Source organism: Astatotilapia calliptera, chromosome 20, assembly GCF_964374335.1.
Source record: "Astatotilapia calliptera chromosome 20, fAstCal68.1, whole genome shotgun sequence".
In the NCBI taxonomy this organism is placed as follows: domain Eukaryota; kingdom Metazoa; phylum Chordata; class Actinopteri; order Cichliformes; family Cichlidae; genus Astatotilapia; species Astatotilapia calliptera.
In genome coordinates, this window is record NC_137441.1 from 35,156,112 (window position 1) to 35,170,706 (window position 14,595).

At 42.3% G+C, this 14,595-nt stretch overlaps 2 protein-coding genes across 6 annotated transcripts in view; one reads left to right on the plus strand and one right to left on the minus strand.

Annotated features, from left to right (window-relative positions):
- The first annotated feature begins 2,099 nt into the window (after positions 1–2,099).
- Positions 2,100–4,688, plus strand: sp5l (Sp5 transcription factor-like). Its single transcript, XM_026154285.2, has 2 exons — positions 2,100–2,506; positions 2,863–4,688. The coding sequence occupies exons 1-2, from the start codon at positions 2,297–2,299 to the stop codon at positions 3,901–3,903; spliced, it is 1,251 nt and encodes a 416-aa protein (XP_026010070.2). The 5' UTR covers positions 2,100–2,296; the 3' UTR covers positions 3,904–4,688.
- Positions 4,689–5,627: 939 nt separating this feature from the next.
- The window catches only part of arhgef25a (Rho guanine nucleotide exchange factor (GEF) 25a), a 41,452-nt gene continuing 32,484 nt past the window's right edge, over positions 5,628–14,595 (minus strand). For 2 of the 5 annotated variants that reach the window (XM_026153517.2, XM_026153519.2), the window contains 12 exons: positions 14,216–14,282; positions 13,686–13,789; positions 13,412–13,481; positions 11,887–11,976; positions 11,509–11,601; positions 11,152–11,202; positions 10,602–10,679; positions 10,284–10,475; positions 9,859–10,039; positions 8,690–8,919; positions 8,316–8,450; positions 5,628–7,554 (listed from right to left, as the gene is read on the minus strand). In XM_026153517.2, coding sequence (XP_026009302.2) covers positions 7,429–7,554; positions 8,316–8,450; positions 8,690–8,919; positions 9,859–10,039; positions 10,284–10,475; positions 10,602–10,679; positions 11,152–11,202; positions 11,509–11,601; positions 11,887–11,976; positions 13,412–13,481; positions 13,686–13,789; positions 14,216–14,282 — 1,417 coding nt within the window. In that variant the 3' untranslated portion in view covers positions 5,628–7,428. The remainder of the gene's footprint in view (positions 7,555–8,315; positions 8,451–8,689; positions 8,920–9,858; positions 10,040–10,283; positions 10,476–10,601; positions 10,680–11,151; positions 11,203–11,508; positions 11,602–11,886; positions 11,977–13,411; positions 13,482–13,685; positions 13,790–14,215; positions 14,283–14,595) is intronic. The other 3 variants (XM_026153518.2, XM_080294398.1, XM_080294397.1) reach the window with 3 other exon arrangements.

Genomic DNA, 14,595 nt, shown 5'->3' on the forward strand with positions numbered 1-14,595 from the left:
TGACTGGAAATAGGTGCATGAGAACATCTGCATCATCTTGCCGGGATTTTGAAGTCGCTGGTAGCCACCCAGTCAGAAGCAGCGTGCGATGTATGACGGGGCGCGCCTGATTACCAGCAATCTCACCAGCTGTTTAATGAACACAGGGACCTCTTTCTCTGGAAATTAGTTTTCCCTTGAATACTGTGGAAGCCGTATCCAGGTCTATTTAAATGAGGTAACATGGGGAAGGTAAGCACCACCACATGAGCATTGTTTTCACAGTTCAAAGTGAGGAGAGAGTACTTTGCACTTCAAAGACACTCATCTGGGAGGCAGTACAGTGGGGGTGGGGTGGCGTGGGGGAGAGGGGACAGGAAATAAGAATCAGGGTAATTAACAACTTCTGCTCTGTAATAAACCAGAGACATAGTATACCTCTGCCTCCAAGATACATTCCTATTTTCATGTCCTCCTCACTCTTTTGATTCTGCTCTTTTCTTTCAGCCTTTTATTTGGAGTTAGAGAGCTTTTTTTTTTTACCTAGCAAGGCTGCATGTGACTACATTATATTTGTTACCTCATGCACAGGTAATTAATTATCAAGAAACAAATCCACGTTGTTTTAATCTAACTACAGCATTGATTTGCATGCCGAAAAGCACTGAAAAACATTTTTTTAATCAATAAATCTTTAAGGACAGCAGCACTGGCATCTTTATCCTTTCACATTTCAAAATAAAAACTATAGGTGTGATTTAAGTCTGCATGTCACATCTTTTTTGGATGTTAAGGAGGCTACATAACCTGCGCTTTCCGTTTGGCTTTCACACCAGTAACTTAAAAAAAAGTCCCATAACCAAATGGTACAGTTAGGTGATTAAATCGCTGCCTCCCATGTATTTTTTAAAACCTGCTAATTCACTCACCGGCTAAGAGGAATGAAAGGAACTTTACACTTGTGTTTAAATGTATTTCTAAAGCAGATATATTTTTGTTCCTCATTTCAGATGGCTTCACTGTGGGGTGTGTTTATTTAAGGATCACAGCCTATGAAACAGTGAGGAGCAGATAAGTGAGGAACAAGGAATTTACATGAGAAACAGGTTCCCGGCCTGGATTTAAACTCTTAACATTGTAATGGTGAACAGATTTACAGAATAAGATTAAGATTCAATCTGCATTTAATGGAGCAGATCTGAGGCGGCCTCTACTTGAACCTTGAAATGTGAGATGTCACACAGGGCAGCCTATTTGACATGTCACCTACTGGTGAGAACTCGGAGCCTTTGATTGAGTTTTATCAATTACGGAAAATACTGGGACTTTCTTTAAAGTTGCGAGCCTTACGTGGCCAAGAAGCGCCTGCTGTTGTGTTGAGGTACAAGTTTGTTAGGAGAAAATTAACAATCCTCTAAAATGTCCAGTCAATCTATACAAGTAAGAAAAAGGCTTATATTCATTGTGCATTGTTTCCTTAAGTGGTGCACTTTGTTTTACTGCTGCCCTGTATGATTGTTTCTGCTTCTGCTTGTTGACTTGAGATCATAGTTTGGCCACCTTTTCATTTAACACTGCATCTGTAATGGTTGCCAAAAATAAAAATCCACCCGCTTTCTATCTTTACTTGACTTCCCACAATGGAGTTAAATCAGCATGTAAATACTCCCAGAGTGAGAGAGGTTTTTTTTTTCTTTTCTACTTAGCTGGCTCTGTTTATCTTAGATCTTTTAACAGACTAAGCATTTTGTTCTTGTGCAAAATTTAGTCCTAAATGCACTCAGTGAAAGTTGCTGAAACACATAACAGCAACTTGTTTTCTTTTTTTCTCTTACTGTATAGGGTAACAGTTGCGTATGCTTTTTTTGAATTATTGAAGTGGATCTCAAACACACCATGTCAGCTCAAATAAACGCTTTTCTAAAACACAGATTTTACATGAGCCTTTTTAAAATCATTGTTAGAGTCTTTTTTTTTGTCTCAGAACAATTGAGGGAGGAGTCAGTTGTTGGGGTCAGCGTTTGGTTGAAATTGAGTGAAATTATGAGTAGCCCACCCCTTCACCTAACAAGCCCCCCTCCTTCCTCCCTCACATCTCCTCTCTATTGACGGGCTCGCCTGCATCATACTGAAGACCCCGTTGAGAGGATCTTTTCTCACTATATAGAGAAGATGCAGCTCCGGCGCCTTTGAGATGATCGCCAGGATTTACTCTCTGCCCCTAAGTTCTCTAAAGGGCAGGCACCTTCGGCTGTTTTAAAATAACCACCTGGACTGCTAGCACTCTGAAAACATTTACCTAGTGGAGTGAATGTGAATGAACTTCCCAGTGTTTGCTGCCAAAGCGTCGGAGTCATTCAAGACTGTGAGCATATTTTTCTTCTGCGCGACCAGCTGTGGTTTAGCGCCGGTGCGTCGGTGCCTCTCGGCGCAGTTTGTGTTGCAGGTGCTTGGAGAAGCAGCGCGAGGACAGATGGCTGCGCTGACGATACAACGGACCGACAACTTTTTGCACACATTTTTACAGGTTTGTTAGATTCTTCTTTATTTTATTTTGTTTTAAGGCGGATGCGTTTGTTTGCTCCTCCTTTTCTCTGTTGTGAGAGCGCGAGTGTTCACAACTTGTAAAATAGTATTTAGCTTCTCGGATGGTAAAATCATTTTATGACAACTGAAACTAGCAGGAAACGAGGGGAGGGAACTAAAATAGTTTGCACATATTTTTTTGATGTAAACTTTTTTTTTTTAACTTCAAAGTTTAATTTTCAATTTGCATGATTGAAAAAAAATTTAATGCTTGTTTTTTTTTAAATCAATTTGTTGACCCTGAAGATCATCGAGTAGGACAGGAAACCTGATGTGTTTTTGTATATTATTACACAGGACCGGACGCCCAGCTCTTCTCCAGAGGGGGCACCCAACGCCCTCTCCTTTCTGGCCACCACCTGCAGCCAGGCCTGGCAGGTGGGGAGCACAATGGGCTCAGAGGGTTCTCAGTTCCCCTATGAGGGCACCGTCAGCTCAACATCTGGAATGTTTCAGCTCTGGAGCAATGACATGCCACCCAGCACAGCCCTCAGCACACATCAGATGACCTTCACGGTGCCCAAGATGCAGTTCCCTGGACACATGCAGTCTGGCCTGGGTCACCATCATCATCACCATCACCCCCATCATCACCACCATGAGCTGCCTCTTACCCCTCCAGCTGAACCACCATCATCCTACTCCTTTGAACTCTCCCCTGTTAAAGTGCTGTCCTCACAGCCACAGACCAACAGCCACTACTATCCTCAGCATAACAATGTGGGACAAAACTTCCCCAGCTTCCTCCCAAATTCATCAGGTAGGCATCATTTGTCCGGAGGCCATGTGGAAGAAGGGCAGCAATGGTGGAGCCTTCCCCAGACCAACGCTACCCCTTCTAACCACCCGTTCTCCCTGGGCAGACAGCTGGTTTTGGGGCATCAGCCCCAGATAGCTGCTCTTCTCCAGGGCACCTCCAAAGGTCTGCTGAGCTCCACTCGCCGCTGCCGCCGCTGCAAATGCCCCAACTGCCAGGCAAATGGCGGAGGGTTGGAGTTCGGAAAGAAGAGACTGCACATCTGCCACATCCCAGAGTGTGGCAAAGTGTACAAGAAGACCTCACACCTGAAGGCTCATTTGCGCTGGCATGCCGGGGAGAGACCCTTCATCTGTAACTGGCTCTTCTGTGGTAAAAGCTTCACCCGTTCGGATGAGCTACAGCGGCATCTCCGCACGCACACCGGGGAGAAGCGCTTTGGATGCCAGCAGTGCGGCAAGAGATTCATGAGGAGTGACCACCTCTCCAAACACGTGAAGACCCACCAGACGAGGAAGAGCCGATCTGGACAACCTTCACAGAGCACGGACCCTCTGCTCACCAACATTAAGAGAGAATAATCGCTATGGTTCTTCAATCAGAGACAAGAATGTGTGACTCACACTCACTGCCATAGGTTTGCACTAGAGGGTAAGCGTCAAGCTCCCTGAATATATTCTGTTGTCAAAGCTCTGCTTTGGACTTCAAATACTACCATAAAGTATATTTAGTGATCATTTTGAGTTAATAATTATGTGCTGTTTGGAGCCACGCACCTTTAAAGAAAACTTGAAGCCTTTCTAAGCGATATTGTGAGAGTTTGTGCTGCATTCAGTGTACCTTTCTTCAAGCCACACAAACGGATCTCGCCTAGAGTTAACTTAATTGTATCCCTTTCACATTTTCAAATTAATTTAAATTTGATCAGAGTTGGGGTTTTTTTTGTTATTTTTAATTTTGTGATGTAAATATTTTTTTCATGTGATGAATTTGCAAGACATGAAAAACATTTCAAAAGGCTTTCCTAATATGTTCCTAAATAAATGTATGCCTTAGTACAGCTCTGATTTCTGTTCCCTCGAGCGAATGGATGAATGCCTGTGTTACTGTTGATCGTTAGAATTTTTTTCCAAAACATATGCTAATTTGTCTACTGCAAGGTAAGAATCTTCTTTTTTTTTAAAATATAAACATGAGTGTCTCCGAGCCGCATACGTATCTGCCCTGAAGCAGTAATGTTCATTGCTGCAGATCAGCAAACATGTTACATTTTTAAGTTCTCTGTAAATTGTGTATAAATATCATGAACAGTTTTATTTGTATTATGGCAGCATGTAAATTTGAATAAACATTGTCCTTAAAACGGTTTCTAGCAACGTTCTCGTTTTTACACCTACAAGAAACTGAAGTAAAAAGACAGTTGGGGTCAGTCACAGTTTTAAACTTCTTAGCAACTCATTCAGCAAACGAGTGAATTTCTCAGGGCAATCTGAAGCACCCACTGAGCTAACCTTTTATTCAAATGATATTTTACTGCTTTCAGAATACAAGTGCTGCTCATTGTGCTGTTGGTGTGTGGGGGGAAGATCCTCATAAAGACCTAACATGGTGGCTGTTCAAAGATTTTCACACCTCAAAGTAAATACTCATCCCATTGATGGAGCTGTTTGTCTCGCTCGCTGCAATCAAGTTCACAGCCATGTGGCTTTTAATGAGTGTTTTCATTCTCTCAATGGAGAAAATTGAGTCAACAGATGCAACAGAGGGCACTGGAGAGGAATTCCCTGTGAATAGGACCCCTGTTGTTGAGACCCCCTCAGCAGCGGCAGGAACTCCCTTTGATTTTGCACCCTTGTGAAAGTTAATACCCCCTTCCCCCCTACTCCGCCACAAGCCTCCATATATCACAGCCACATTACGATCGGCCTCGCTTTACTGCCCAGAATGGGGCTTTATTCAAAGGCCAGCCAACCAGATGTCTGCTCATCCAGGGGTTTCTTCCCTTTGTTTTTAATCCTGTTTGAACTTTCTCCAGCTGGGATGCAAAAGCAAGCAAAATGCTTTGTCTTTGTCAGAGGTCCCGCGGTGGAGTCTGAGGACCTCCACGGCAAATTTGAAAGTTTAATCTGAATCAAATCAGAATTTAAGAGAATTCAGCGCAGATTGCAGAGCCCATCGAGTGAATTTCCTTTAAATTTACTTACCTGACATCGAGGTCAAATACTTGTTCAAATACTCTGTATAGATGGTTGTGTATTTTAAAGTAAATAAGTCTCAAATACAAAGAAAAACACAAAAACTACACTCTGTTTCAAAGACACTTTTTAATTCATATGATACAACTGTTTCTACTCAGTCAAGCATGTCATTAACAAACCCTCTCTTGGTTTTATGTCCTTGCTTTTGGTTCTCTGTAGTGGTATTCCTTTGTGTTACATGCAAAACTGCCTGATCAGTAATTCCCATGAAAAACCTCACCACTTCACATTAACTGCAGATACATTTTATGAGATGGTTCAAGTCATCTAATGCCCCATCTTTCAGTTTACTTAAGGTAATTTAGTGTTGCCTTTTGGACCGATCGATTAGCAAGCAGCTTCACTGTTAGCAGGAAGCATGAGGCCTATTGATCTTTGGTGCAGCTGTATGATTCAACTCAACTGAGAATGGAAGCCTTGTGGGGACCTCTATTGGCCACAAAGAAGAACAGACCTACTCCGCTCTCCTCTTCTTTTTGACACCGTCCAGATAGAAACACAAATATCAACGACTGGTGGTAAGAGTAGCGGCAAGCTGAGCTGCAGTTGTGTTTGGCACTGTTGAGGAGGTGGGCGCATGCAGATTTGTCAGCATCGCTCTGTTTATGCAACAACATGTCATTTTCAATGGGACCATCTGGAACGGTGACATTTTTTGGCATACCTTGGTCATTCTTCGTGGTACAAGTGAAAATGTATAATTTATGGTATGCACTGTACAGTATTTAGCCCATGTGGCCAAAAGCTAACAGAGTTTATAGAAATGGTGCACGGCTTTTAACATGACAAAAGTGGACCGATGAAACAATTCATATTAGTTTAAACCAATGAGCTGTTTTAGGGACCCCTGTCCCCAAAAATCACAAGCAACCCAAGTTGGCTTGTAAAGAAAGAAAGAAAGATGTATGTAAAGATGTTGCATGCAGAACTTTGGGTCAGCACAGCAGGCCCTTTAATGCATATCTCGCAACTCCTCTGGAGTTGCCCAAAGAGTAAAAAGTATTCTGAAGTGACGTCATACCCACAGAGAGCCTCCAGGGGGCTTCCTCATGCCTTTTTGTCCGGATCAAAGGGAGGCCGGTCAAACAGAATAACAGAGCAAAGAGGTGCTCTCAACATGGCGGCAAGAAAGAAAGTTCTTTTACTTGCAGATGAAATTTGAGCGAGTAAAGTACTTGTGGCACATTTTGTCTTTCCTCTTCTTGTTAACACAAACGGCAAACTCAGTTGTCAGCAGGGAAATGAAAATAAAATGTAAAAATGTAACTGTGTTTGTCTTCGCAATGGGGCATCAGAAAACAAAAAAGCTCTTCAAGGAAGTTTAACAGAGAGTACAAGAGGAGCCAGAGCCACTCCTTCCACACTCTCATGCGCACAAACACATCCACACATAATTTCATAAACATACATTCAGGCACACACGTAACTCCAGTGACTTCCCCATTTAGGAATGGAATCATCAAACAAATTCCCCTTGCCCTTTCAAAGAGAGAATATAAACTCTCAAAAAAGGTAAAAAGCAGAAACTGTCACAACAGTAAGTGTCCACGGAGTATTTTGTAACTATGAGTCCAGTGACATCCCACTGGGTGCTGTTCGTGTACACTGAAGGTGATCAAGGCTAAGTCACCTCCCTTTAAATGGCTCTCTAAAAAGGAGCAAAGTCATTTATCATAGTTGCAGCCCATAGTTCCTTCATATATTCATCAGGGTCCTTCATTGATCTTCAGAAATCTTGACTGAACCAGGTAAGGTGCAGTCTGGCATAAACAAATAGTCGATTCTTGTCTTCCCAGCTGTGGCCTTAGCTGCCGTCCTCCTGACCGATGACGCACACGGCACCAAAGTTCAAAGGTCATCCTCAGCTAGCTGGGCCAGGTTGCTGGGACGTCGTCCAGCTGATGGACCCGACAATGGACCCTGGTTTCCAGCATCAGAAGCCTGACCCCTGCGGCAGCCCTCTCCTGCTCTCTGCTGGGGAGAGAGGGGATGTTCATCACAAAGACATACCGCATTTTGATTTTCATATCAAAAACAACACGATACACCGTTCTATCCCAGCACTTTTCTTTTACAGCCTCAGCCTGAAAAACGCACTGGCCCACCCATCTTCTGTATGTTCCCCAGCACAAGTATAGGAAACGATTATCTGCGTTTGATAGGCATCTTTTTCTGACTTCCTTTTGCTGAATTCTGTCTCTGCCTACTTCCTGTTTGTTGTGTGCCAAATCTGTCCAACCTGAGTAAACAGAGAGCGAAACGAAGAACAACAACTTCTGACCGGTCAGCGCAGTCCCTCTACGGACACGAGCCAAGTGATGACAGAGGGAAACTCTGCTAATGGTAATGCACGGAATCCCAATAACAGGATGCTCCTATTTTTGAATAAAATTCCGAGCTTCCAGGACAGCGGGACCCGAATTCTTACTGTGAAGCTGTTGTAATCGGGTTTCCTTCAAAAATGTTCAGAGTTTTAATAATTCCTTTACCATCCAACAGGGGGGGAAATAACTCTTTTTATGACTCAACAATGTCTCTACGGTGTGTCTGAAAAAATAGTTACCATTTTAATGGTAAATGCCTTTAAGGAAATCAGTTAATTAGACCTTATTTCCCACTGTAGAGCTTTGTGACGCTTTTTTGCTATTAATTAATTGTGACGTTTTGTGCGAAATAATTACATGTGTACCATCGAACCAACCCCACAGACTGATTTGTGCATACGTATACACTACCTGTACACTTTGTGTGGTTGGGGTGTACAGCCCATTTGACACAGCTTGACAGTTTGGCTGATCAGTTAAGCCAAGTCGGACATGTGATGGAGAAACAGTGTGGGAGTCAGCAGGGCATGGCTGGACCACAGTGGGCTGCAGAAGCAGGTAAGAACAGATAAGTCTCTAAGTACAGGAGTGCATGCACACAATACCATTTGCTGTTTTTTATTAATATTTTATTTTTTTGCAACATTCCAGTCCAGAAGCAGTAAAAGCTTAAGAGATAAATAGGCCATGCAGTGTCTCATGAACAGAAGGATTGAGTTTGAGTAAGCAGTTACTGCTGGACAGTGTCACTGTATGCAGAGATGAAAGAAACACAAGTGACTTACATCCCTCAGCGAGTAGGTCTCATTGGATCCTTGGCTCTGGCCTTGGCTTGGAAGGTAGAGCGCAGGAAGGGAGGTGTTGTGAGAGTGAAGGGAGGGCAGTTTATGACGGTCAATGGAGGCAGAGGAGTGAGGCCGCAGGGCACTGGCAGCAGACAGAGGGGGCCTCATACTGCGGCCCAGGCTATTAGACTTGCTCTCTCGCCGCTGGTACTCAATAGGCGACTGTAAGGCTGAGAGAGAAACAACAGGCAGGTCTTATGAAACTCTGCTGCTGATTCTGAATCTTTTATAAAACAATGCATCCAGAGGATTTAAGTATGTATTTGTTGAGGAAATGAAGACATCTATGATAAGACATATTTTCATATTATTACAACATCACAGCATTATATTGTAATCATCACCTGCTTATACAGCGGAACCCATACAGGCTGCTCAGTACTACCAAAAGATCCTCAATAAATACAAGTGCTTTTGAAAAGCAATGACTAACATTAGGTTTTGTTGATAATAAATAAAGAAAGTTAATGGGTTCTTCATGTCAGTGTTCCATAAAAAACACAGTGGATGATACCAAATCCTTACAACTTCAAAGTTATGATCATAAAAATGCAAATTAAATGTAAAGTTCTGACATAACACTACAAAAATCCACAATGACAGTCTTTTATTTATTTCTATTTTTTTCATGCAAAGCCAAAACCGTGAAAAAGTTGGTCAGTATATTTACATATGCCATGCTTTATGCTAACGTCATGCAATCTTGCAATTTTAATAATAATAATTGAATATTTTCTAACCTTCTTTTTTCTTCTAGGTGTGCTGGGAATATAAAGACTACACAGTCTTGTAAGCTTGTCACATAGACAATAAATGAAACTCTAAACTCCAAGCTAAAATATAACTTATAGATGTGAGAGATCCATAAATTTCTCCCCCACTGCAGCATGTCATTGAATTTTTATCATCTCTCCCCCTTCGTCTGCTATCTTTTTCTTTGCTATCACCCCCACTGCCCCTCACTGAGCGTGGTTGAGTGCTTGCTCATAAGGGATTGCTTCACTTCACCACGGCTTGAGGTGACTGTTGTTGTGATTTGGTGCTATATAAATTAAATCTGAACTGAACTGGATTGAAATGTGAGTCTTCTTTACTCGGTTGGCACTTACCATTAAGGAAGTTGCGCTGGCTTTCCAAGATCTGAACCACATCATTGACCCAGGCCCTTCCTATCTCTGGGGAGGAGGCCTGCATCTGGAAGCGCACCACACTTCCATCGGGATTGCGTAATGTCAGCACAAAGCGCGCATCATCGCTGTCCACACTGGGCTCCACCCCCAGGCAGCTCACCTGAAACATATATATATGATTCGACTTTGCTTGTTAAATGCTTTGTTAACACACGCATGCCTCTAAAAAGTCCACAAGACAGAATTATGTAAGCCAGGCAGGAATGAGTGCGTTTTGGTTCTGTTACGTAACTTCTAACCTGGGAGTGAGTTGAACTTTCTCTTTTCTTTTTATTAGTGCATACAGTTCATAAAAACATCCTGTGTGGCTCATTTGAGTTTATTAAGGCTTAGTAGGCTCTCACCTTGATGCTGTTTTTAAATATGTATCCAGGGAGTGAAAAGCCTTTCTTCCTGTCTATCGGCTCACTAAAGATGACCAACTGCTCAAACAGGAAGACGCGTCTTTCCTTGGCACGAGACAGGAAGCCACTGTCCTGCTCTATAACAGTGAAGGTGTCCTGCTGGAGAAGCTTGCCCTGGGCTGTGATCTTACCCTGGTAAAGTTAAAACAAAACCAAAAAACGGGGAAAGTAGTTAGACTGTGGTTTTCATGAGCTGAACACAAATTATTCCAAGGCAAATTTTTGGAGGAAAGATGATCCAAACATCCAGAGACATACCTCAAAACCTTGTAGTCTGCCCACATTCATCATGTCATTGCAACGTTTTGGCACAAAACACATCACTTCTACTGCTTTCTGTTTACAAGGGGGAAAGGCAATTAGAAGCACAGTAACGACAGCAACTATGTTGCTAGGAATTTGATTAGCAAGCTTAGAAAGCATTTATAGGGATCAAGTATGGAATAAAGTACATAATTTTGTGAGTGATGTGAGGCATTCACTCGCCTCCTTCTTTAAACTATTACAATCTGCACAACACTATTGTTCCCTCATATTTACCAAAACAGGTCCAATTTTATATTCCTCAAGCCATCAAATTTCTAAACATGGGCAACGCATAGGAGGCTAGATTGATGTGGCTAAAGTCATCCCTAAGATGCAAGGACAGTGAAAGTGTTTGCATATTGTGTGCTTATGGCTGCTTATGTTGATGTTATTGTTCTTATATGGTGTATACAAATGTCAGCCACAATTTGCTACAAGCAAATTTCCCCACACGGATAAATAAATGTATCTATCCATTTAAAGCGCAAAGAGCAAAACCCACCTCCAGCTCCTCCGTGTCCATCCCAGCTTTGGTGTAATACTTTAGGAAGTCCTGTTGAAATAAACACAGCACGGTCACCAGAGCATTCCAGGTTTGCTGGGCAGAATAATGAGAGGCAGTATTTATGAGCTGAATACTGCTCAAGGACTTTTACACACTATTGTTTAAATTTTATATATAGAGCCTCTTTCTCTCCCGCTTAATCGCACCCTGACCAGACAACATTGTGTGTGATCAGCATTTCTGCACAGAGGTTTGTATGTAAGTGTTTTGGTTTTTCTACTTGTATGTTTGCAACCCCATAGCAGACACGGCGCTGGTGTTTGGCTAACAGTACAGCAATGACATGCTTTTTACCTTGAGCAGAAGCTGATACTTCATGATCCTCTGGACAGGTTTGATGAGCAGGTCGTTCAGCTGCAGCCTGTGGCCCAGCTGCTGCCGGAGCTCCTAACAGCGGAAACGGACGCAACATTTTATCGACGTGACAGCACAAAACACGGCAGCTGTTGGCCTGTATAATTCCTCTATGACCATAAAGCACAGGCTCTGCAACTAATACCTATTTGTCTTGTTCTTGCTGTCAGTTGGAATAATAAACAAATGGCAAATCAGAAAACAAAGTCGCACGTACACAGTCGTGGGCATAAACAGAACAGAAATATAAACAGCATCTTGAAGATGGTTAGGCTAAACAGAAAAACTGCACAGAGTCAGACGTTGAAATTCACTCACCTCAAAGTAAGTCTCGATGTATTCTGAGACAATGTGTTCTGACTTGGGCTTGTTCTGACAGTACACAACATACATATGCAGGCGCCTCTCCTGCAATACGAGCCACATTATAAAATAATTTCACTGAGCATTTTGTTACAAAACGTTAGCCACATGGTAAAAGAAAAAAAAGATGAGATGAGAAATACAGATCTTAAGGAGCATTACAAGTAAATGAAAATGCCCATGAAAGTGAGTACAAACATGAGTAATCAATGTGCGGGTCTCTGGTTGCTCTTTGGGATGAAAGGGAGCAGAGCAATAATGATTCGTCTAAGACTGGGCCTTTGAAGCCAGCTCTGTCTGGTAGTGCCTACTCTTGTGTGACTAATTGGCGTGGAAGTGCAGATGTGGCAGACCTGAGAGGCCTAATGGAGTTATATGTAGATGAGCATCAGGTTATGTATAATTTACCCAGGTTGCCCTCTGTGTAACCAGAGCCTTTTAAAGGCTGCCAATATGGGAGTACACCTAGCAACAGACATGGCTCTGTAACCTAGAGAACAGCAAGCTGCTACACCTCAGTGGACATCATGTAACACTGCAGACAGCGACTGCTGACACACGAGGGTTCACGTGTTCATGTGTGTCTCTATATGTGTGCAAGTGAGCACATGTGTTGTATACAAGTGACTCAGCTTGTTAAAAGCCAACTGTGTTTTCTGTTTTTCATTAGGACCGTGTTCCCAGTCTGCTTGTTTTCACAGTTTGACACTGTGCTTAGATTTAGTTACAAGTTTTTTTATTCCCCCACAGGCTTTTTAAGTTAATTGTCCAGAGGGCTCAGCCTTATTGGATTGTTTAAAGAGCTACAGTCAGAGACAGACACACATTTAAGTTAATCACGTTCACAAAAAGAAGCGACATGGTAAAATTGTGCATTATGTCTATCTCGTCTGCATGTGTCACCACTCACTCAGTATACATAAATCTAATTTTTCCTGCTGTATCAGTGTTGTGACCTTATAGTGACTCTAGCTCTGTTCTACTGGCAGAACAATATACTAAACAGGGAATCTTTTTGCATGTGTCATCGTTCTTGAGTCAAGATGTGAAAGAAAGACGACCCTGCTTTTGGGAGGGGAGGAAAAAAATCTTTCATATCAAAAAGTCTGAGCTTAAAATTTATTATTCTTCCTTTTATTCTTGTTTGCTTTTCAGACTGTTTTCCCCTGGTGTTTCCTGACCAGTCCTCCAGCCCAGACTGCAAGATCAGACAGCGTGTCATGTGTGTGTGTCTGTTAGCCATGTGCACGCTTGTAAAAACACAGCCTGACTAAGACGTATCAGTAACAGGGAAGAGGAAGGAGAGATGTTGGCAGCTGAGAGAGACGGAAAGAGGTACGGTAAAGGATAAGCAGGAGCTCTGTGTTTTGTTTTCTGTAGCTCTTTTTTACCTTTACTCCAAACAGCACAAAAAGTAGACCTAGACACGTGCACTATGTGCGTACGTGCATTTGTGTGTGTGTCTTTACACCATACTCACATGTTTAATGAAGAGCTGAGCCAGCCGCTCTGGCTCTGCCAAACACTTCTCCAGCTCTCCCAGGAAGTAGCTACATAGAGGAAACACACACACATCCACAAAACGGAAGGTCAGATTTCCCTCCTGCACTTTTTTTCCTTTGTCCTCTCTGAGCTACAAGCACGTACTCTGCAATTTATTGTTTGCCTTTCATTTTGCATGCAGTTAGAGCAAGCGTATATTTTTCACACACTTTCCTCCTCTCACTTCCGTGAGAAAAAAAATAGGGACTTACTCTTTATGCCAGTCAAATATTTGATGAATGTTCCCAAAAACAATTTTGTCTTTTCCCTTCATGTCCTCCTGCACACCTTTGGCGCTCATTGTGGCCATGTAGCCCTGCAAAAAGGAGAGAAAGCAGCCGTTGTTTCTTAAGTCCTGCAAAAATCTGCAGCTGGCTCAAAACAGTAAAAGTAAATACAGTGAAGTCGTTATAACAAAGAGCAGCAATCACACACACACTGTTTTGGAGCTTTAATTAACCTTCAGATGGCAAGAATTCATTTCTGAACCAAAATATCTTGAGCTATTTTCAGCAGTAGGAGATGGATCTCTGGCAATATAACACTCCTCACGCTAATAATTCACAAAATCTGCTTAAGTTTGGAGATGGTGTGATGGAGGCAGACCGAAGTGTGGAGTAAAGTGACAGAACTGTGATGGTTAAGCTTTAGAGCTCGCTTTGAAAGACTGCAAGGATGACTAAGCGTGCTCCTTTTTGTCAGGGAGATTGTGTGTTCTTAGCTGCCAGACTCGGTGGTTTACCTCCACTATGAGCCCCAGGTCTGACACGTAGTACTTCTCAGTCTCAATAAGCTCCTTCAGCACATACCTATAAAAATATAAATGAGGAAAGATTACGGTTAGGATTATCTCACTGAATTCTTTCTGCACCCTGCAAAACACTTCATTTTACAGGTCCCAGTTTGCTAATATATTTCCAGAATGGAAATAATAATAACAAGTTTATAAGGAGTTTCCTGGAAATGAATATGTGATTTGGTACAAGCTAGAGAGAAAACACAGCAGGTATTCAGACCATACACTCTAAGTCCAATAAATCTAATTAGCTAACAGAATTATTAACTGAGGATCAGCTGAACGTGCAAAATTTAAATAAACACCTATGTTTATGTTTCCCGTGA